The sequence below is a fragment of the Callithrix jacchus genome, chromosome 21, assembly GCF_049354715.1.
Source record: "Callithrix jacchus isolate 240 chromosome 21, calJac240_pri, whole genome shotgun sequence".
Classification (NCBI taxonomy): Eukaryota; Metazoa; Chordata; class Mammalia; order Primates; family Cebidae; genus Callithrix; species Callithrix jacchus.
This window is the reverse complement of record NC_133522.1, coordinates 50,607,501-50,629,476: the sequence shown is the minus strand read 5'-3', so window position 1 is coordinate 50,629,476 and position 21,976 is coordinate 50,607,501. Positions and strand designations below refer to the sequence as shown.

The window sequence follows — 21,976 nt, the reverse complement described above, 5'->3', positions numbered from 1 at the left end:
ATCACGAAAGAAACTGACAAACTTTTCTAGGTCCTAACTCTGAAACACATACATTTTCTTTAAAACCTCCAAGGAAAAAAATAGGCAGACCATGCTTTAACATGTGAGGACATAAAAAATATTCCAAATTAATTTCACAAAGTCAGCAGAGTCACACTAAAAAGATAACCAAAAAATGCAAAATAAGTTTGATGAGAAAAATCTTTAGAAAAACACTGGCAAATATTCAGCACCATGAAAAATAAGGAGAAACTCCAAAACAACATGAGTGGGAAGTACAGCTTTCACCTGAGGACACGGTGGCTGGGAGCACGTGGCAAGGCCCACCTCGCAGGTGGAGCCTCGGAAAAGAGGGACCCAGGCGCCCCGCCCACACCCACGCTGCTGTGCAGACACTATGTTTCACCGTGGGCAAGGCCTGGACAGATTTCACACACCACTGCAGGCACTTCCGAACCAGAGACTCCACAAGCACAGGTTACTTCCATCATAAAAATTCACCGTGGGAACCGAAAATAGGGAATTTTTACAAACAAGGAGCCGAGAGCAGCAGCTTCCCCAGGCCATCCTCCAAGGGGAGGCCGCCCGGCTCTGCAGGCGCCCACACGGGTGGGTGGCAGTGCCACCTGTAAAAGCAGACCGGCAGCTTGTCCGAGCCATCACATCTCCAAGGCCTCCCTCTCCGTGCCTCCACTATCCTTCAGCCCCACCATAGCCTCTGAAGTGTCTTGGGTGATCCCCTTGGGCACCCCAAGGGAAGACTGCAGCTGTGGGCACAGGAGGGCCCAAGGGATGGGACTTGGCCAGCAGCTGCCTTGAGACATGGGCATGGACTTACTCTGCAACCATCGCTCACGCCTCAGCTTCATTTTCTCCTTCTTGGGCAAAACAGTCTTGGCCTCTGCACCTGAGGACAGAGAGCACAGGAGTGAGCAAAACATGTCCAGGAGCACCCCCATGACCTGAGAATGGGCTGCGGCCTGACTGCGGAGCTGCCGCAGTCACAGCAACTGGTCTGGCCTGTGCCGGCCCCTCAGGCTCCAGGGCACATGCAGCACAGCTCAGCCTGGACTTGGGACACTCTCTCAGCAGCGTCCCCCTGTGGTGACGGCCTGGCCACTTACTCCTGGCCTGCCCTGGAAAGCCCAGGCAGGTGTCCCTACCACGCCCCGAACGGGGCATGTCAGGGCGGGCCACAGCAAAGCCACACAGGAACACATGATGGCTCAGAAGGGGGCTGCGAACCGGGCAGAAGCGCTTATGGAGGTGTCCCCAGGATCCTGGGTGGTCAAGCAAGGCCCAGTGACATACCTGCCCCTGCCAGGCCCGATGACGTGCTCAGTGGACCAGAGGCTCCATGCCCAGACCCCACAAAGCAGCTAGAAAAACACTCGGCTAAAGCCACATCCCCGGTGAGGGACAGATGACAAGGAGCCAAGATCAGGGCACTGCTGCCCCAAAACCTGCCCCTTGCACACAAGTGCTTCTGCCCAGCCCAGCCTGGATCCCAGAACAATGGCACTCTGCACAGAGGTGGCTGGCAGCTGCGGGGCACCTTCGCCACCAGGGATCCCCGTCCCTGTCCTTGTATAGGGTCCCTGGCCCCATCCAGCCTCTGGGGGCCCCAAGAGCACTCAGCTCTCAGAAATGCACCCCTGGAGCGGCCAGGAGCCCAGTTGGCTGCCCAGCATCTCCCTCTGTAGGGGAAGCTTCCAGAACAAACACCACTCCAGGCCTAACACTTTCCTCACCACAGCCCCAGGCCTTCCCGAGACCACTAGGTGCCCCTTTTCTCACCTGTCCTGTTGTGTCTGGGCAGGAGTTTGGAGGGGCCCTACCCAGGACATGGCAGGCAAACAGGCATCCTCAGTCCTGCATGGCTTGCCCCAGTGAGGGGAGTTCTGAGAATTGGGGACAGCTCCCCCTGACCTCTGTAAAGCCACAAACAGTGAGGAAAAAAGTCCCCATGGGGCTCTGGGGGATGGAGGCGCTGCGAGGCAAGGGCTGGCACCCAGGAGCATAAGCTGAGTGCTGTGTGGGACTCTCATGAAAGATGATAAGCCCTCGGCGGGGGCACAGACAGAAAGACAGCGGCAGTGTCGGAGGGCCTCCGCCAAGCATGGATGGGACAGCGCTGCCCCAGGACATGGCCCTCACACGAGCAAGGCACCCTGGGATACTCAGGAGACCTCAGGCCAACCCTACTTAGCACCCACAGGGACAAAAGCAGTCAGAGTGCACACCGTCCAGACTGCACCCCACCCACTGCACACCACACACCAAACACAATACACACCACACACCCCAACACACACACTACACACACCACACCCCACCAACACACACTGCACACCCCACCAAAACACACACACTACACACCACACACACTACACACCGCACACCCCAACACACACACTGCACACCACACCCCAACACACACACTACATACACCACACCCCACCAACACACACACTACACACCACACACACTGCACACCCCACCAACACACTACACATCACACACACTGCACACCCCAACACACACACTACACACACCCCAACACACACACTACACACACCACACCCCACCAACACACACTGCACACCCCACCAAAACACACACACTACACACCGCACACACCGCACACCCCAACACACACACTGCACACCACACCCCAACACACACACTACATACACCACACACTGCACACCCCACCAACACACACTACACACCACACCCCACCAACACACACACTACACACACCACACCCCAACACACACTGCACACCCCACCAAAACACACACACTACACACCACACACACTACACACCGCACACCCCAACACACACACTGCACACCACACCCCAACACACACACTACATACACCACACCCCACCAACACACACACTACACACCACACACACTGCACACCCCACCAACACACTACACATCACACACACTGCACACCCCAACACACACACTACACACACCCCAACACACACACTACACACACCACACCCCACCAACACACACTGCACACCCCACCAAAACACACACACTACACACCGCACACACTACACACCGCACACCCCAACACACACACTGCACACCACACCCCAACACACACACTACATACACCACACACACTGCACACCCCACCAACACACACTACACACCACACCCCACCAACACACACACTACACACCACACACACTGCACACCCCACCAACACACACTACACACCACACCCCACCAACACACACACTACACACCACACACACTGCACACCCCACCAAAACACACACTACACATCACACACACTGCACACCCCAACACACACACTACACACACCACACCCCAACACACACTGCACACCCCACCAAAACACACACACTACACACCGCACACCCCAACACACACACTGCACACCACACCCCAACACACACACTACATACACCACACCCCACCAACACACACACTACACACCACACACACTGCACACCCCAACACACACACTACACACACTGCACCCCCCAACATACACCACACACCGCACACCCCAACACACACTACATACCATACACCACACACACTACACACCCCACCCACATACACACTGCATACCCGACCAACACACACACTGCACATCTCCCACTGTACACCATCTACCATATACACTACACACCACCCACCATACACATTACACACATCCACCACACACTACATGCTACCCACTACACACACACTACACAGCACCCATCACGCACCACACATACTGCACACCACGGTGGAATGGCACTGCTCAATGCCAGGGCCGGGCCTGAGTGGATGCATCCCTGGCCTGTGTGGGCCTACAAACCCAACTGCCCTGCAAAGCCTTCCCTTAAACAAGGAAGGAGAGGTTTTGTATCAAACAGGATGGGGGGAAGGAGACCCTGAGGGGAAGGGCAGGATGAAGAGTGGTGCCACAGAGGGTGTGTACCCACCGGGCAGTACTTGCCAGGGGCTGCGCTGTGGGGTTTCATGGCCTACACGGCCTCATTCACCAGGTGACGTTTGTAGCCATCTCTTCCCGACTCACAGGACTTGTGCTTCCCCCACCTGTTCTCGAGGAGGTCATCAACTTTTCTCGTGACCCACCTCTGGATTTGTTTCTTCTGCCTTGGGTTTGCTGTGGAACTCGTCTCTCCTCACCCCCCGCCCCGCACTCTCCTGCATTACTCAGCTCGTCCCCACCTTCCCGAAGGCCCGTCTCCGCCTTTCTCACTTGGTGCCACGGACTGCCTCATGACGCCCTCCTCTCGCGCTCCTTCACTCCCGCGAAGTTCTGGTCTGGGCAGTGCTTTCTTCCTGGCCCATTTCAGGCACAGTCTGCATCTATTTTGAACTCCCCTCTGACCAGGAGCTACTGGACAGGCCCAGTGGGTCTCAGGTGCTCCGTGACCAGGCTAGTCTGTATCCTGAGGACACGCTGGGGTCCAACATGGCCCCATGATCTAAAATCTTATTTTCAGGGAATTGCATCTGAAATATGCTAGTGAGGATTACTGCATTAATTTTATTCTTTACCTCCTTTTGCTTAATCTACAAAGGACTGAGGAGAGCATTCGTATGTCTGGGCGGTGGGCTCTGCTGTGTTCTCACAGGCCCGCTTGTCTACCCTAACACACAGGCCTGCCCTTGGCTGTCCGCTCAGACCCTGCGCTGCCCACAGCACTGGATGGAGCAGGGCCTGGGGCTGCTGAGGGAGGATCTGCCTGGCAGGTGCGGCCCCCCTCTCATCTGCGGGAGTTACAGGACTGCCATGAGAGAGGATCCGCCTGGCAGGTGCGGCCCCCCTCTCATCTGCCTACGGGAGTTACAGGACTGCCATGAGTGAGGATCCGACTGGCAGGTGCGGCCCCCCTCTCATCTGCCTACGGGAGTTACAGGACTGCCATGAGTGAGGATCCGCCTGGCAGGTGTGGCCCCCCTCTCATCTGCCTACGGGAGTTACAGGACTGCCATGAGTGAGGATCCGCCTGGCAGGTGTGGCCCCCCTCTCATCTGCGGGAGTTACAGGACTGCCATGAGGGAGGATCTGCCTGGCAGGTGCGGCCCCCCCTCTCATCTGCCTACGGGAGTTACAGGACTGCCATTCGTGCAGAGGTGAGTTTGGCCTCACAGTCCACCCCGGGGATGCCCTTCTGGGGCTGTGGTTTTCTGTTCTGGTTCCCCTGGGCCTCTGCAGTCCAGGCTCTATTTTGTGCTGGGCTTGCATCTGACAGCTCAGAACGTCTGTGGTCTATTCTTGGGTTACCGTGCGGCTACCATCTGATGAAACTCACTAACTTACATTCTGAACGTTTGTTCTGTAACCCACGCTGCTGTAAGCACCTCACCCCTACGGCATCAGGACTAAAAGAAGCTCACGCTCCTCTGGTGCATTTCTCCAGCGACTCCCCGTGCGTTTCCGCCACATTCAGATGCAGCAGCTGTGGTACACCAGGCCCCCCTCTGTCCTCTTCTTCGAGGACCGTAACGACTGTGACCCCACAGCGCTGAGTTCCTTCAGTTGTGGCTCATTTCCTCAAATCTCCTTGGATGCTTCTTGTGGTGACAGTTCTGCAACTTTCCATGTGACCTTCACATCTTCCATGAAGTCACTGCTGCCCTTCCCCCTCTTCCTGGGGTCTCCTGTCTCAGCCACTGTGAGTGCACCTCAACAGGCCTGTCTTCTTCCACTCACAGGAAGCTGCTGCCCCACCTCCCGCCCACTGGCACAGGTTCCAGGCCGCTCCTCACCTGCCGTGTGCCGGCCGCACCTGTCCTCTTCTGACCTCAAGGCATGTTACGTCCACCTCATGCCACTGTTGTCTGATGAGCAGGTGAGCTCCACAAGCACAGAGATTCTTGCCTGTTTTTTCACTGCTGCCTTCCTAAGTTTAGAACAGGGCTTGGCCCACGGCTCTGAACCACAGGCCTCTCTGCCAGCAGTGTGTGGAAAGGCAGGAGGCGGCCTGCCGCCCAAGTACGCCCCCTCTGCCAGGGCGGTTCTGGCTCTCAGCGAAGCACCAGGGCATAGGCCTGGGGACACGCTGCCCGTGCATCCCCCTGGCTGACCTGAACAGTCCTGGATCCCCTTCTGCCAGCTCGTCAAAGGCTCGCTCCTGTGTGACAGCCGTGCTGCCCTTGCTGCTACCTGGGCAAAAATGGTTCGGGGTCACTCCCCCAGGCAGTCTCAGTTCAGTTCGGGGTCACTCCCCCAGGCTGTCTTGGTTCGGTTCGGGGTCACTCCCCCAGGCTGTCTCGGTTCGGTTCGGGGTCACTCCCCCAGGCTGTCTCGCCTGTCTTGTGGCTCCAAGCAAGGGTCATAGGATCCCAGCCTCTCACAAGGCTCCGACTTCCGGAACACACAGCATCCCTAGCCCGCTCCTTCCATGCTCGGCCTCATGTTCACGGTACCCGGAGCCCTTCTCCAGGGATTTCGGGATTGCGCATGCTTTCCAGTTTCTTGCTTTTTATTCACCTTGAGGCACAGAAGCCCCGGGCCTCCCACTGTGGAAGGCATGGGGGCATTAGTGGCCAGAGGGAGCTTTCCTCTGGGCTCACAGGTCAGCAGGGCAGCCTCCGGCTCCGCTGGTGCTGCTGCCCCAGGTCCGGAACTTTCTACTGCACTTGCCACTGTGGGGTCCGGCCCATCCTGGGAGAGGCTGACTCAGCACAGCCTCACACCTGCCTGGGGCGGCAGCAGCAAATGCTGCCCTGCCTGACAGCCCGTAAGTAAGGCACTGTGTTGAGAGCCAGAGCCTCCATCCACAGGGCAGGCCATCGCCACCTGGCCAAAGAGGGACCTGTGGCTGCAACCGAGACCCCAGCCCAAGTCACTGGCGATGTCACTGAGAGATCATTCAGGAAAGGCAGAATGTGCTGGACCACGGCACAATGCCTGACACCCTCAGAGCTGCAGGTCGAGGAACGTAGCTTCACCTGCTCAGAACAGCTCCTTACAGCTTCCCATCAGGACTGCCAACTCCCCCCCCGACTGTGCCCCCCCAATGGAACCAGGCGAGAGGACGAAGGTCACTCCAGATGGTGAGGAAGGGCAGGAGCAGTGCAAGGGCCTGAAATGACATTCGTACTGGGAGGGGCCCCGGACACCCCCACCAGACAGGATCACCAACAGAAGCCTCTAAAGCCCTGAGCGGCCGCCGGCTGGATCTCCTCCTGTGACCCTACAACCTGGACATGCTCAGCCCCAGCTTACAGGCCCCCAGCTGTCTGGAATTTCTCTGCGCTCATGTCCTGTGAAGCAAGGAGCAGCAGGCTCAGGTTAAATCCTGAGCAACAGGTGGTTTCAACACCCTTCACTGAATCCACCCATGTGGCAAGAGAAGACCATTCCTCTTGGATGCTGGCTGCTCTGGGAGCCATCAGCCCACGCCACCTGCCAGCCTGGAGATGCATCCTGGCCTGCAGCTGGGGTGCAGCATGGGGCAGGGCGTGCCCCTGCCCTCTCCTCTCTCCCAGGACACCCCCTGCCATGGAAATGCAGGCCTTGGGCATCTCCCGCTGTGGCCTCACCTCCCTGCCATGGCCCTCCTCACCTGCCCGTCATGGCCCTCCTCATCTCCCCGCCATGGCCCTCCTCACCTCCCCACCATGGCCGTCCTCACCTCCCCGCCATGGCCCTCCTCACCTCCCCGCCATGGCCCTCCTCACCTCCCCGTCATGGCCCTCCTCACCTCCCCGTCATGGTCGTCCTCACCTCCCCGCCATGGCCCTCCTCACCTCCCCGCCATGGCCCTCCTCACCTCCCCGTCATGGTCGTCCTCACCTCCCCGCCATGGCCCTCCTCACCTCCCCGCCATGGCCCTCCTCACCTCCCCGCCATGGCCGTCCTCACCTCCCCGCCATGGCCCTCCTAACCTCCCCTCCATGGCTGTCCTCACCTCCCTGCCATGGCCCTCCTCACCTCCCTGTCATGGCCCTCCTCACCTCCCCATCATGGTCGTCCTCACCTCCCCGCCATGGCCCTCCTCACCTCCCCGCCATGGCCCTCCTCACCTCCCCGCCATGGCCGTCCTCACCTCCCCTCCATGGCCGTCCTCACCTCCCCGCCATGGCCGTCCTCACCTCCCCTCCATGGCCCTCCTCACCTCCCTGCCATGGCCCTCCTCACCTCCCTGCCATGGCCCTCCTCACCTCGTCCCCCGCCATGGCCCTCCTCACCTCGTCCCCCGCCATGGCCCTCCTCACCTCGTCCCCCGCCATGGCCCTCCTCACCTCGTCCCCCGCCATGGCCTGTCTCACTTCCCTAGAAAGACCTGTCTGCACCCCCAACTGTTAGAGGCTGATTTGTGTCCCCAAGTTCATGTGCTGAATTCCTTAATCCCCAGAACCTCAGAATGTGACTGGATTCAGAGACAGGGTCTTTACTTGCCCTGGTGTCCTTCTAAGAAGAGATGAGGACACAGACACGCACGGAGGCACGGCCCTGCGGGGTCACAGGGAGGAGCTGCGGAGGGCACTCTGCTCCTTGCTGGTGAGTGATCTGAGGGAGGAGCCTGGCAGCCCACAGCTCTCATGGCCGACCCAGCCTGCCTGCCTGCCTGCCCGCCCACCCGCCTGCCCACCTGCCTGCCCGCCTGCCCTGCTGGCCCAGGACCTCCCTGCAGAGCTTGTGTGCTCACTGCTCGGAGACGCTCAGGAACGCGGGCTCTGTTTTGGTCAGTTCGCAATCCTCCAAGTTAGCCCCTTTCACAGGTGAGAAAGCTGAGGCTCCGAGGGCACAGAGGCTTGCCCAGGTCATGGGGCCATGCTGTGGGCAGGATGTGAAAGCGCTATGGCAGTTGGCCCACTGGATGTGACCACCCTTTCCGGCCGCGGAGGCTCAGTGGCGGAGCAGCCTTGGGCGGGGCCCGGCCGGCACTTCCCCTGTCCCCCGGGACCACACAGCTAAAGGGGTCCTGGAGACATAGGATTTGGAAGTTTATTCCCCAAAATAAACTGTAAACCAAGGTGTGGATACAGGTATAGCTTCTCAGAGTGCCAAGAAAATGCACACAGCCCACACTGCAGAGCTTGGAGCCTCCCAGGCCCCTGAGGACCACCCTGCCCCCAACGAGCAGCCACGCACTCCAGGGTGACGTCAGCTGGGCCTGCCCCACATTAACCCCAGCTGACTAACAGCTGGACAAAGATGGCCAGTCCGTGTTGGCAGAAACCGCCGTGTGGACGCAGGCCAAACTGGAGGGCCCTGTAGAGGCCTTGGCGGTGCCAGCTGACACGTGAGACAGCTCTGTGCCTCCCCTTCTCTGGGGACAGCCACAGTTCACACAGTGCCCAGACAGACTGGGGAAAGCCAGAGGGGATGTTGCCCTCGGCCACTGCGGCACTTCCTGCCCCTTGTTGCAAAGGCGGGGCCCAGGACAGGGGGCAAGGACTATACCCTGGGCAGCAGGAGTCCAGATGCAGGATGGAGGGGCTCTCTGCTGGCCACGGAGCCTGTCAGAGCCTCCACATCATCAGCTGAGTGGGTGGGAAGCGCTGTGGGCTGAATATCCGTCCCTCCAAAACTCAGGTTGAAACTCAGTTCCCAATGTGTCATCACTGAAAGATGGGACCGTTATGGGCTGACTGGGTCATGAAGACTCTGCCCATAGGTATGAATTAATTCATTCACAGATTCATGGATTACTGGGTGAAAGGACTCACGTTTATCAGGGGAAGGGGACGGTGGCTTTATAAGAGGAGGAGGAGGAGAGACCCAGGTGGGCACACTCAGCTCCCTCAACGCGGGATGCCCGGCGTGGGTTTGGGCCTCAGCAGAGCCGCCAGCGGCCGGAAGGCTGGCACCAGATGCAACCCCTTGACTCTAGACTTCTCAGCCTCCAGAACCTAAGAGATTGTCAATTCCTTTTTAAAATGAATTATCCACTTTCAGGTATTCTCTTACAAGCAACAGAAAATATACTAAGACAGATGGGACTGTATGGCTTTCGGTGTGAAGTGAGTTTAGGACATGTATCCAGAGACTACTGTCACCTCCTAGAAAGTCTTGTAACCCCAGGGAAAGAGGCTGCCTCTCAGGGAGCCCCAGAAAGTGAATCCACAGGTGCCCCTTGTGCTTGGTCCCCTCAGAGCCCAGGCCCCTGCCCGGCAGGTGGGGAAAGGAGCCTCATTTGCTCGGGGGACGGGTGGGGGTAGGGCAAGCCTGCAGGGCTGTGCAGGTGGGGACAGATGGAGAGGGCACTCACTGGGTGCTGTATCTCTGACTCCAGTTTCCTCTGAAACAGAGTGGACTCACGGACACCCCCAATTCCTCGGTCTTAACTGATTTCCTGAGACAGTTCAGCCTCAGACGCGTTCTCCCCAGAACACATCCATACAAGACGTGTCTCCCGATTTCTCTTTAATGCAGACCTTCCTGTCTGCATTAAAGAGAAATCCAGCAAACCCACCGTGTCCAACAAACCCACCGTGTCTAAGGAAAAACAAAGCAGAAGCAGCTCTGCCTGGAGAAGGGCAGTCACTGTGCTTGGCGTCACAGACTTCACGTCAGGAGCTGGTGTGGAGCCTCCCAGGGCTCCCGCGGGATTTAACCCCCTCCCACAGCTTCCTGATGAGCCCGGGCTGACCTACTTTCCGTCGCAGCATCCCCGACCTCTGGCTCCAAACACAAAGGGGAGGGGCTCACGCTGCAGCTTTCTATGGTCTTCAAATAGTTTCAAAAGAAAAATGAATCTAAGACCAGTGGAAACTGACCCGAACAGTGACCTGTCTTGCGTCGGAATGAAGAAAACGAGGCCCGGGCGCAGGCCCGGTCAGGAACGCAGCACAGTGACCCTTCCCGGCTCTGGCCCCAGGGAGCTCCCTGGCCCCATTGCCATGACACCAAGAAAACAGGAACCAAACATGCCGCTTCCTGCAGGAGGAGAGGGCTTGGAATGCTGAAGCCGGGGCAGAGACTGCCTGGAACTGCTGGCGGTGGCCCCACGGCCCCCTGCTCCCGCCACTTTCTGGGCCCAAGGCGCCCTCGGTGAAATGCCCTGGCACAGGTTCATGCCTGCTCCCACTTCCCGCCTCTGGATGGCCTGATGGGTTCACTGAGACAGAATTGGTGCCACAGGCTATAGAGGGTGCTCGCCCTGCGTGCCCTGCTCCTCTCAACCCCGCAGGCCCAGGGCACCCCACCCTGTGATGGGAACAGTGGGAAGTCAGCTGGAGCTGCTCCGGTTTCTAAGTTGACAAGGCACACAGCCAAGACAGTCCACCACAGCTCTCCCGGGTGCTGCGGAAGCGCAGGGAGCAGGAGATGCCCCATGGGTGCAGCAGAAATGCCAGCTTGGAGGAGGGCTGGGCTGGGAGTGCAGACACCAGGCCTCAAGTGAGGGTGTCTGGAGCCGCCCCTGTCCTGGGCCTTACCCCAAACCCAGATCCCAGCAGTGCCAGCACTACAGTCCCAGTGGCTATGGGGAGGGGAAGGTCACCAACCATGTCTGACTAGTGACGAAGGGACGGCAGCAACGGCCACACCTGAGGCAGGTGGCCCCAGCCTGAGCTCACACAGGGGCCTGAAGTCCAACTGGGCATCAGGAATAGCAAGCCCAAACTGATGGTAAAAACACAACCTCACATGCTTGGCCAGCTGGTCGAGCTGACGCTGCAAAGTCAGAAGGGCGGAGGTGGCTGTGAGCTCGGCATTCCCCGTTGGGCACAGAGAGGCTTCTTGCCCCGTGCCCTGTGCCCTGTCCGCTTTACCCCAGGCCACCTGCTGCACGGGCAGCTCAGACATCGCCATTCCTTCTGGCTGCTCAGTCCACAGCTCAAAAGCGTCAGGGAGGACCGCTAAGTTCCCATTAAACTGAACCTCACAGAACCCCAGACAGGGGCTGAGACAGGAAATCCCTCATTTCCCTCCAAGACAGAGCCCAGGCCTCCCCATGGGGGAATATGCCGTGACTGCCATCCACTCCTCACACTTGCAGAACGCTCCGGGCCACCCATTGCTACTGGCAGTGAACAGGCTTAGAGGGTGAAAGACGAGGCCTCGGGGTATGGGCGGCTCCTGCGATCTCCAGCCTGGGGCCAGCCAGTGGTCCCCAGGGTGCTCTCGGCTGCCACAGCACCTATACCTGAGCTGGACTGCAAGATGCAGGGCAGATGCATGATGGAGATGAAGACAAGGAGGATGAGGAGAAGCCGTGCCCTTGCCTGAGCCTCAGGAGTCCAGGATGCAGCTGCCACAGAGCCGGCCTGCAGAGAGGCGCCAAGCTCACACGCACCGTGTGGGGACCTCCCTGGGAGGCACATGAGGAGGACTCCAGAGCTGTTCCAGGAACAGCCAACCCTTGACCCTGAAAGACCCCACCTCGGCCCTGCCCTCAGGAGTGACCAGAAACCAGCCCTGAGCCGACTGGTCACAGAGCACTGGGGGTGGCTTTGCTCTCTGGAGCACCGGCTGGCCGGGCAGAAACCTGCAGCTTGGGCTGAATGGCCCCGCAAAGAGAGAGGGATGGGTGACACTTAGGTACAGGCTGCCTAAAAACCCATGACAGGAAAAGCGCAGGTGAGACGCTGCCGCCCGGGAGCCAGGGCATGCGCTCTGCAGCTGCAATTCCGGAGATGTGGGCAAGCAGACCGACCCGCCAGAGCCACAGCCTTCTCCGCTGCCACAGTGCTGCCAGCGCTCTCTGCTCTAATAATGGGACTCCAGGGAGAGATGCAGCCAACCAGGCTCAGTGGAGGCCGCCACACGTGGCAGGCACACAGCGCTCCTGTACACAGGTGGTTCACTGGGTCATCAGCCCTCACCAGTCAGGTCAGCAGACAGAGAACTGGGCTCGCCAGATATACGCTTCAGGGTGACGGAGTTCCCAGGACACGTGCTGACAGAACCTAAGGAAAGGTGGCATGAGCCTGGCTTTTCCATGCAAGGCATCCACGAGCTGCACTTCTCTGTCCACAGAGAGCTGCGTGCGGCTCGGCCACAGGACAAAAGATGTGATGCTGACACGTGCTGCTTCATCTCGGGCACAGGCCACGGGAGACGCTGCAGACTACAGAGCCACTCAGATGCCGCCCACGTCACCCAGGTCATGAGAAAAGGCAGCATGTGCCAGCAGCACCCCACGGCGCTGAGGTTCTCTTCACCCCACCTTCTGGGTGAATGCAAGCTGAATGCACCGCAGGACAGGCCATTTGGGGAAAAAGAAGTGGGAAGCATCCGTCTCACTCTGTACACAATGAAGTCCTGACGGACTAGATATGATGAAAGGCACTATGGAAGCGCCGCAGAGAACACAGAGGGCAGCAAAATACACGGAAAACACAGAACCCGCTACAGAGAAACTTTAAGCCTCCGCAGAGAAAAAAATAACGTGAACAAATTCAAAAGAACTACCGACGAGGGGGAGTCCTCTGCAGTTAACAAGAGAGATTGCTTCCTTCCTACACGGCTTTTCCAAACCAATAAAAAGCAGAAAAGAAAAACAGGAAAAGGCACACATAGGCAGCTCACAGTGATGAAGGCTGAATGGAGCCTTGCAGATGAAGAGCTGCACATTTTGCAAACCAGGCACTGCTGTCCAGGGTCCACCTCGGCAGATGCCCCATCCGCGTGCTCCACAGGCACAGGCTAGGGACGGAGGCAGAGTCTGCAGAAGGCTGCCTGGCAAAGCCTGTGAAGCACTGGATGTTCATCAGGTTAGATCAGCAGCTCCAGTGCCGTGGCTCGATCTACAAATGTCTTCACTCACGTTCACAAGGACTGCCCACAAGGGCGCTCCCTAGAGTGGGGTACATCGGACAACAAAGCTTCGGCAGCCGTGGAGAGCGGCAGGGACACGAGACTGCCCCAGAACGCAGCCCAGGGAAGCGGCAAGGGCAGATGCACACTCACCTGTGAAAAAACGGAGGGGGCCGTGCCTGTGGTCCCAGCTGCTCAGGAGGCCAAAGTGGGAGGACTGCCTGAGCCCAGGAGGTCGAAGCTGAAGTGAGCCCAGATTGCACTGTTGCACTCCAGCCTGGGTGACAGAGCAAGATACTGACTCACCAAAGGAAAAAAAGGAGCGGAGCAGAGAGAACAAGACTTCCGCGGCGGGAAGGCTGTCACTCAATGGTAGTTTGCATTGAGCTTTTCACAATGTCTTTCCTGTGCCACTTTGCACAATGTCACCAAAAGGCCGTTGCAGAGGAATAAGCCAGAGGAGGCACAGCTTTCCCCGGGAGCATCGGTGGGCGAGCGCCCAAGGGATGCACGCGCCCAGCACTGGAGCAGCTGGAGGAAGCGGCAGGAGCACAGGGCCAGGGAGCTGTGCAGTGGGAGGGCCAGGTTCCCTCCTCTGTCTCTGCTTCCCAAGTTTTCTTCCTTCTTTACAGCACACATTTGTCACTAGGTGTCCATTTGAAAGAAAAACTCAGACATCTGTAAAAACTGGTGACAAATCGTCCTGCTCAAAGACAGCACCCTGGAACCAAACATCAGTGACGAACTACATCCCCACCGCACACCTCAAACTCGTGCCACCATGTTCATTTCCAAAAACGCCTGTCGGTGAAAACCCTCTTTCCATCATGAATTCTTACATGCCCCAAACAGTTCTGTGTGTCAAAAGGACAGACTTAAAGCCTGGGCAACACGGCGAAACCCTGTCTCCATGAAACATACACAAATTAGCCGGCTGTGGAGGTGCGCACCTGTAGCCCCAGATACTCCGGGCTGAGGCAGGGGAATCACTGGAGCCCAGAGGCCGCAGTGAGCTGAGATTGCGCCACTGCACTCCAGCCTGGGAAACAGAATGAGACCCTGTCTCAAAACAAACAAAAAGGGCAGACTTCAAACTCTTAGGACTGACTTGTAATACAAAGACACTGGTCTGGCCGAGGCTCTGGCAGTGGAGCTGTCTTCCTGAAAATGTCCACCCCTTCCCTCCCCACGCATGGCCCAGGAGGGGAGGAGCAGCAGCCAGGGAGGACAGCAGCAAAGGGTCGGGCCCCACACGCCCAGCCCCAGGCGCAGGCCCCTCTGCCGCACCCCCTCTGGACAGCAGGGAGTGCCCAGCCCACTGACTGTTCTGGCAGCCCCCAGCCCTCCACCCAGACAGGAGTAACTCCCGCCTGCCCCTCTCCGGCCCTCCCTCCTGCCACTGCCGACCAGCCCATCTCTGTGACCTTCAGCCCAATCTCAGGAGGGACAGAGACCTTCCAGAGAACAAGGAGCACCACAGATCACAGGGATGGGGGACATTTCCACTGCTGGTCCCTGTGCCCACCTCTGCTGTTCTGAGGAACTGCAAACAGCTCACCTCAGCTCCGATCTCCCAAGGACCTGAGGGTGGGCTTTCAAAAGCACAGACAAACCTGCCAATGGCCAGTTCTCAAAGGGCCACGTCGGACAGACCCCACCCTCCAGGCAACACCACCCACCCCAGGCAGGGGCTCAACATTGCCCCTGAGAGAAGGCAGCCCCAGGAGCAGCGGAGTCAGCCTGTGCACGGCACCCACAGAACACTCAGGCCCCTCTGCTCTTCTCAGCAACCCAGTGACCCGAAGATGCCGAGTCCCACGGGATGTGGCCTTGCAAGCAAGTATCATGGAGCTGATACAGATCAGAAATGTGTGCTCCAAACCCCAAAGGAGTCTCTCCACAGACACAGCAGCAGGCTCCACGCCCACCCCAATGTCAGCTCACCCCACAGGGAACCTCCAGAGCCCCCACCGGGGCAGGGCTGAAGGCGGATGCTGCAGGTGCTCCAAGAGCAGCATGGCTTCTTGCTGTCCTGTGAGCTCCCAGCCAGGGTCACAAGGTGAGAGAAACACGTAACAGGCAAGAGACAGATTCCCCCACTGTCCCCATACACAGCATGGTCGGCTATGCAGGAAATGCCAAAGGAGCGACAGCTGTTGGGACTGAGGGCTTCAGCAAGGCCTCGGGGTGCGGCCAAGGTTTGCAGTGAGGAGGTACCAGCAGCGCCACAGGGAAGAGCAGTCAGAGCCAAAAGTGCCTGGGGGTGGCACTTGCTACCCAGCGACAATGAGGCACAGAGCACTGAGGTCACGCTACTGAGCAGAGGAACCCAGGCTGCGGGCCGGAGGCACTCTCGGCCTCCTGTAGCCTCACCCAGCCTGTGTCCTCGGGATCTACCCAAACCACCCCATCCCACTTGGAGAGGAGTGAGCCCCAGAGGACTGCTTCAGTCCTAAGTCTACACAGGACCGACTCCCGAGGTGTGGACGCAGGGCCCCACCGCCGGGGATGGTGCCCGGGAGCAGCTGTGTGGCTCACCTGCAGGCGTCCTGCTCTGGCAGGCACCGCGGGAGCAGCTCCTGGTGGGTTCGCTGCTTCGGGGGCCCCCTCTAGGGAATCTGCCTCCACGACCTGCCTACAACTCGGACCTGCACATCAGAAAACCACAGTGCCCAGGACTCGGCTGCCACGAGTCCTGCCCACAGGCCCTACCCACAGCTGCACAGGGTCTCTCAACGTGACAGGCCAGCCACACGCCCTCAGGGGGAAGGGACAGGCCTGTCGCAGGGAGGGCACTCGCTGCACCTCCCATTAGGAGCAGCGTCCGAGGGTGAACCAGGAGAGCCCACTGCACACGCTCGGCTTGGGCCTTGCCAGGCGGGGTTTGGAAAACACACCAGGTGGGGTGCCCTGGAAGAGGCTGCCGGAGGCAGGGCCCTGGGGACCTCCTAGGCTAGGCTCAGGCCTGCAAGTCAGAATGGCTGCCATGCCCCCAATACAGCAGCACCCGGGGTCCCAGCAGTTCCCTGCTCACCCCTAAGTTTCCATTTGAAACCGCTCTGCCGCCCTCCCACCCCAGCTGTCAATGAGCGTGCAGACAGCCTCAGCAGGACGCTGCAGCCAGGCCCTACCAACAGAACACGCCAAGAACCTTAAATAGCTCCAGCCACCAGCGCCAGGTTTAGAAATAGCAACCCACATGCTCAGATACCGCCCTGCCATCTTCCAGGCAGGAGGGCACCCGGAGCACATGACACAGACACCCACGCAGCAGCTCCCCAAACAAGGGAGGGCCCCACAGGGCCATATGACCCCACTGTCCAGCCGGCCAGAAGACCTCTGCTGGCCGCAGCATCCCCCATGAGAGGGTGGTCCTGAAGCAGCTGGGTTCAGACCTGCAGGGGAGAAGGAGGGCCCTGGGGCCAACCTTCTGGTGATGGAGGGCAGCCCTGGGAGCCTCCCGGCCAGGCCCAGGGTAACCAGGCCACAGGCTCTGATGTGAAAGTTCCAAAAACTACTTAAACATCACCCCTGACAGCAGACAGCCCTGATGAGGAGGAGTCACTCCCTATGTAGCCAGGGAAGCTGCCGATCACCGTCTGGAAAATGGAAAATGGCAGTGGCCGAGCTTCCTGGGCGAGCAGGGGGTGCAAGCGGCGCAAGCCCAAGACGGTGGCTCAGTGACCTCGGCTAGTCGCTGAGATCCAGACCTGCACCACCCACAGCAACCACACACAGCCACCAAAGCCCACTTGGACCAAGAGCAGCAAGAGCCCCTGAAGACCCCGCTAGCTAAGCTCTAAGCAAGGCCCTTTCCCGACACCTGCCCAGTGAGTGATCAAACCTACAGCAGGCCTGGGTGAGAACACGCAAGGGCAGGTCGGTGCCACACGGCGCGCTGGGGCAGCTCTGGGGGCAGGGCCCAGCTTTTCTCTCCCAACGTTGCACATCTGTCTCTTCTGCGATGCGTGCAAATGCACTGCTTTTTCAATTAGGAAATGTTATTTTCTTCAAAAGTAATTTTGGGTAAAGGTGGATCCCTAACGTTCACGTCTCAGCCACAGGCATGATGGTGAGTAGGGCAGAGTGGGGTAGGAGGGCAGAGTTGGGGACTGGCAGAGTGGGGGAGGGGGCAGAGCCGGGGAGGGAGTGGCAGAGTAGGGGAGGGGGCAGAGTCGGGGAGTGGGCAGAGTCGAGGAGTGGCAGAGTGGGGGGAGGGGGCAGAGCCAGGGAGTGGCAGAGTGGGGGAGGAGGGCAGAGTGGGGTAGAGGGATAGAGTGGGGTAGGGGGCAGAGTAGATGAGGGGGACAGAGTGGGGGAGGGGGCAGAGGAGGGGAGGAGGGCAGGGTGGGCGAACACAATGCCATTCACCCTGTGCATTGAGGACTCGGCCCCTGGATCCAGATGGTAGAGCTGGGACTTGAACAGGATGGGTGAGGGGCCACATCCACAGCCTGTCCCTCTGCTTCCTCCACAGCCACACATGTCTACTCTCCCTGCCTGTCTCCCTGCATGACGCCTCGAGGTGCAGGCCCCTTGGAGGGCTGTGGGCTTCAGCGCTACGAGCAGATGGGAACCTCCTCTGCAACCCGGTTGGCACCAGCTGTGGTCTCATCTCAAGCTGAGTGAACAGGAGCCAAGCCATGGGACACAGGCACAGGAGAGACTGGCCAGGCCCAGAGGAATCTTCTCCTGTGTGCTCTGCTGCTGCTGTGTGTTTAAACCACTTTTAAGGCCTTTAAATCCAACCGTTAATCCGATGAAGCCTTAGCCTGCTGCGCCATGCCCACAGCACGTGTGCCCAGTCACTGCCACGTGCTCCAGGATGGGAGCCAGGTGGGGTCGCCATGATCCTCAGGCATAGGTGCCGCGCACACCTGCCCGGGACAGTCTCAGTGCTCAAAGCTCTAGGAGGAAAACTCACAGCAGTTGTACAGCAGCCCCCGATATCCTCCCTTTCTCAGATGAAGGAGCTATCTCTGAAACCCCGAGGACGCCGGCAAGGAGGTGAAGGAGGACAGAACTCCAGACACCCTGGCTGGCTCCTGACTCCCTCCAAGACAGGCAGAAACAGCAGCATGTCTGGTCCAAGGCAAACACCTCAGCATGGTACGATGTGACTACGTGGCTGTGGACCTGAGAAACGCCACCACAGGGCCACGCTCCGGCAGGACTGGCGTTGGCCATGCCTCTGACCCCTGGACTAGTGTCTCGATGACACATGGCTCACGGGATGCCTCGCTTAAGCAACAAGTCACTGGGCTCCCAATAGAGTGGTCGGCATGGCCGCACCCTCCACAGGAGCACAGGTAAGAAGGTGCCCCGCTCCAGCCAGTGCACCACGCAGCCGAGGCAGGGGACACACACGGAGGTGCAGCCAGCCGAGGCCATCGGACCCCACGCATGCCTCGCTGCCACGGAGCAGTCTCCACATAACCTCCCCATCCGCCTGTTCTTATTTTAATTTGGGCGTAGAGATAAGTAACATGTATGGTCTGCGCAGTTTCCGTCATATCCTTGACTTTACAACTATAGAAAAAGAGATACCGGAAAATAGTAGAAAATGAACCCATTCTGTTTTCAGAGACAGGCAGCTGGGACTCAAGCCCAGAGGCACAGGCTGGGTGGGCAAAGCTCATTTCCTGCTATTTCCCAGTTCATCTTAAATGAAATCCCAGAAGACCACCCTGCAACCCCAGAGTCTAAGGGACTCGAAGACCACCCTGTAACTCCAGTGTCTAAGGGACTCGAAGACCACCCTGTAAGCCCAGAGTCTAAGGGTCTCGAAGACCACCCTGTAACTCCAGAGTCTAAGGGACTCGAAGACCACCCTGTAAGCCCAGAGTCTAAGGGTCTCGAAGACCACCCTGTAAGCCCAGAGTCTAAGGGACTCGAAGACCACCCTGTAAGCCCAGAGTCTAAGGGACTCGAAGACCACCCTGCAACCCCAGAGTCTAAGGGACTCGAAGACCACCCTGCAAGCCCAGAGTCTAAGGGACTCGAAGACCACCCTGTAAGCCCAGAGTCTAAGGGACTCGAAGACCACCCTGTAAGCCCAGAGTCTAAGGGTCTCGAAGACCACCCTGTAAGCCCAGAGTCTAAGGGACTCGAAGACCACCCTGTAAGCCCAGAGTCTAAGGGACTCGAAGACCACCCTGTAACTCCAGAGTCTAAGGGACTCGAAGACCACCCTGTAACCCCAGTGTCTAAGGGACTCGAAGACCACCCTGTAAGCCCAGAGTCTAAGGGACTCGAAGACCACCCTGTAAGCCCAGAGTCTAAGGGTCTCGAAGACCACCCTGTAAGCCCAGAGTCTAAGGGTCTCGAAGACCACCCTGTAACTCCAGAGTCTAAGGGTCTCGAAGACCACCCTGTAAGCCCAGTGTCTAAGGGACTCGAAGACCACCCTGTAAGCCCAGAGTCTAAGGGACTCACTGTGTGATGCGGAGCTGAGACTTCCCAGGTCCCTGTTCTGCAAGGCAGGAGGGAGACTCTGTCTCTAACTGGACTGTGCCACACCTGCGCTGACCTGAAAAGGACACAGCTCTGCTGCCCTCTGCTGGGCAGATCACCAGTGCAGAGGATGGCCAGAAAGCCCAAGGTGGTGCCCTCCATCACAGGTGCCTGGGGGCGAAGTGAGGTCTAAGCAGGTGCAATCACCTGGGCAGCGCTCTGTGTTGATCAAGAGAGCCAGCCCTGCCCAAGGGCTGGGTGCAAGAGCTCTGGGTGTCCCTGCACCACAGCCTGGTGGCCTCGTCACCCAGTCTGACATGCCTGCAGACGTGTTCCACTGACGGCAGCAGCAGGCCATCTACAGCAGGGAGGTGCAGGCAGTGGCAGCAGGAGCAGCTGTGGGAGGAGCAATGGCGGCAGTGGGTGCCCTGTGCCCGGCATCCAACAGCGGGCCTCTGTGGCTTCAGACGCTGCCACATGGGAAGCTCTGGCCTGCTGCTGCAACAGGGAAGGTTCTGGGGAGTAGGCGGGGCTGGGACCTCGATTTCGGGACTGGGACAGCAGTGTGGTTGCTGCACTCACCCAGCTGAGGGTGCCAGGTTCCTGGGCCTCTCAGGGAGGCTATGGTGCAGGGCCACTGGGCAGCATCCCTAAAGTCCCTAGGGTCCACTCCACATCGGTGACAGCCGGGCCTGACACTTCTGAAGGCTGGGCCCAGGGCCCACAGCCCATGATCCACTCCCAGAAGCAACCTCGTGGGCAGGACCACAAGCCACGTGAGGGGAGCCTGGGCAGCCCCTGAGCGCCAGGGCTGCATGCTCCACAGAACCAGCAGGAGGAGTAGGAGCAGGCAGCCCAAGCCAAAGCTGGAGACCCTGGCCTCTCTACACTCTTGGGGGGTCTGGCCAGGCCCCCCACCTCACTCTTACAGACTGGGAGATGCCTGCTCCCGCTGCCTGGGGTCTCCCCCTTCCAAAGCCCTCTCCAATCACTCAGGCCCTGCCGCCTTGGCCCCCTCTGGACCTTGGGCACCAACAAGCTCTGGGAGGAAGCCAAGGTGGGGGCCGAGGATGGATTGGCGCTGGCCTGCAAGTGGCCAGACCCCATGCTTGCTCTCACACACCCTTCACCTGACTCCAGTCTCCCTTGGAGGCATGGGATCAAGGCCAGTGGCACGAGCTGAGCGCAGCCTGCCAGGCCAAGTAGGCGAAATGAGCCCAGCGGCCCGAGCAAAGGTGCCACCGGCCACAAGTATCTGGCCACAAAAGCAACACCCCAAAATCCTGTAACACCACCGGTGCCTCTCATGACCCCCACACCCCCAAGCCCACCACGGTGCTGTGAGCTCCCTCTCCAGCAACGGTGACCGGTCTCCCTCCATCCTCTGCTTCAGGGGCCCCCAGCCCCACATGGCTCTGAGTCCACACCAGGCCTCGTCCCACTCTGCCTGTGTCTCTGGGCTTGAGTCCCAAGTGCCTGTCTGAAAACAGGTGGGCTCATTTTCTGCCATTTTCCGGTATGAAGGAACACAGAACTAGAAATCCAATTCTAAATGTGCTCTACAACCAGCTCCCCGGACCACCTGATGCCAAGGATTAGTGCCGTGTGGAGGATGCAGCCACCACTGGGCACCCGGCCAGCTGCCAGGCACTGGTGTCATACAGGCTCACTATGTCAGCTACAGCTGACTGCACAGCATGCACAGCAGGTGGCACTGAGTAGGGGGAGATGGGAGCCCACCCCAGCTCTGCCACAGGGCCCGTGCCACCCCCAGAGCAGGCACGGAGGAGCTCTA

At 59.1% G+C, this 21,976-nt stretch overlaps 1 protein-coding gene across 4 annotated transcripts in view; it reads right to left on the bottom strand.

Annotated features, from left to right (window-relative positions):
* The window catches only part of SLX9 (SLX9 ribosome biogenesis factor), a 49,530-nt gene that overhangs the window by 18,039 nt on the left and 9,515 nt on the right, over window positions 1–21,976 (bottom strand). Inside the window, exons 1-2 of one of the 4 annotated variants that reach the window (XM_078358771.1) lie at window positions 16,267–16,452; window positions 839–907 (exon numbers count right to left, since the gene is read on the bottom strand). The exons of 1 other annotated variant lie outside the window; for it this stretch is intronic. In XM_078358771.1, coding sequence (XP_078214897.1) covers window positions 839–869 — 31 coding nt within the window. In that variant the 5' untranslated portion in view covers window positions 870–907; window positions 16,267–16,452. Of the gene's footprint in view, window positions 1–838; window positions 908–13,881; window positions 14,028–16,266; window positions 16,453–21,976 lie in introns of those variants that run through there. 2 more of the 4 variants (XM_078358772.1, XM_054249007.2) reach the window with 2 other exon arrangements.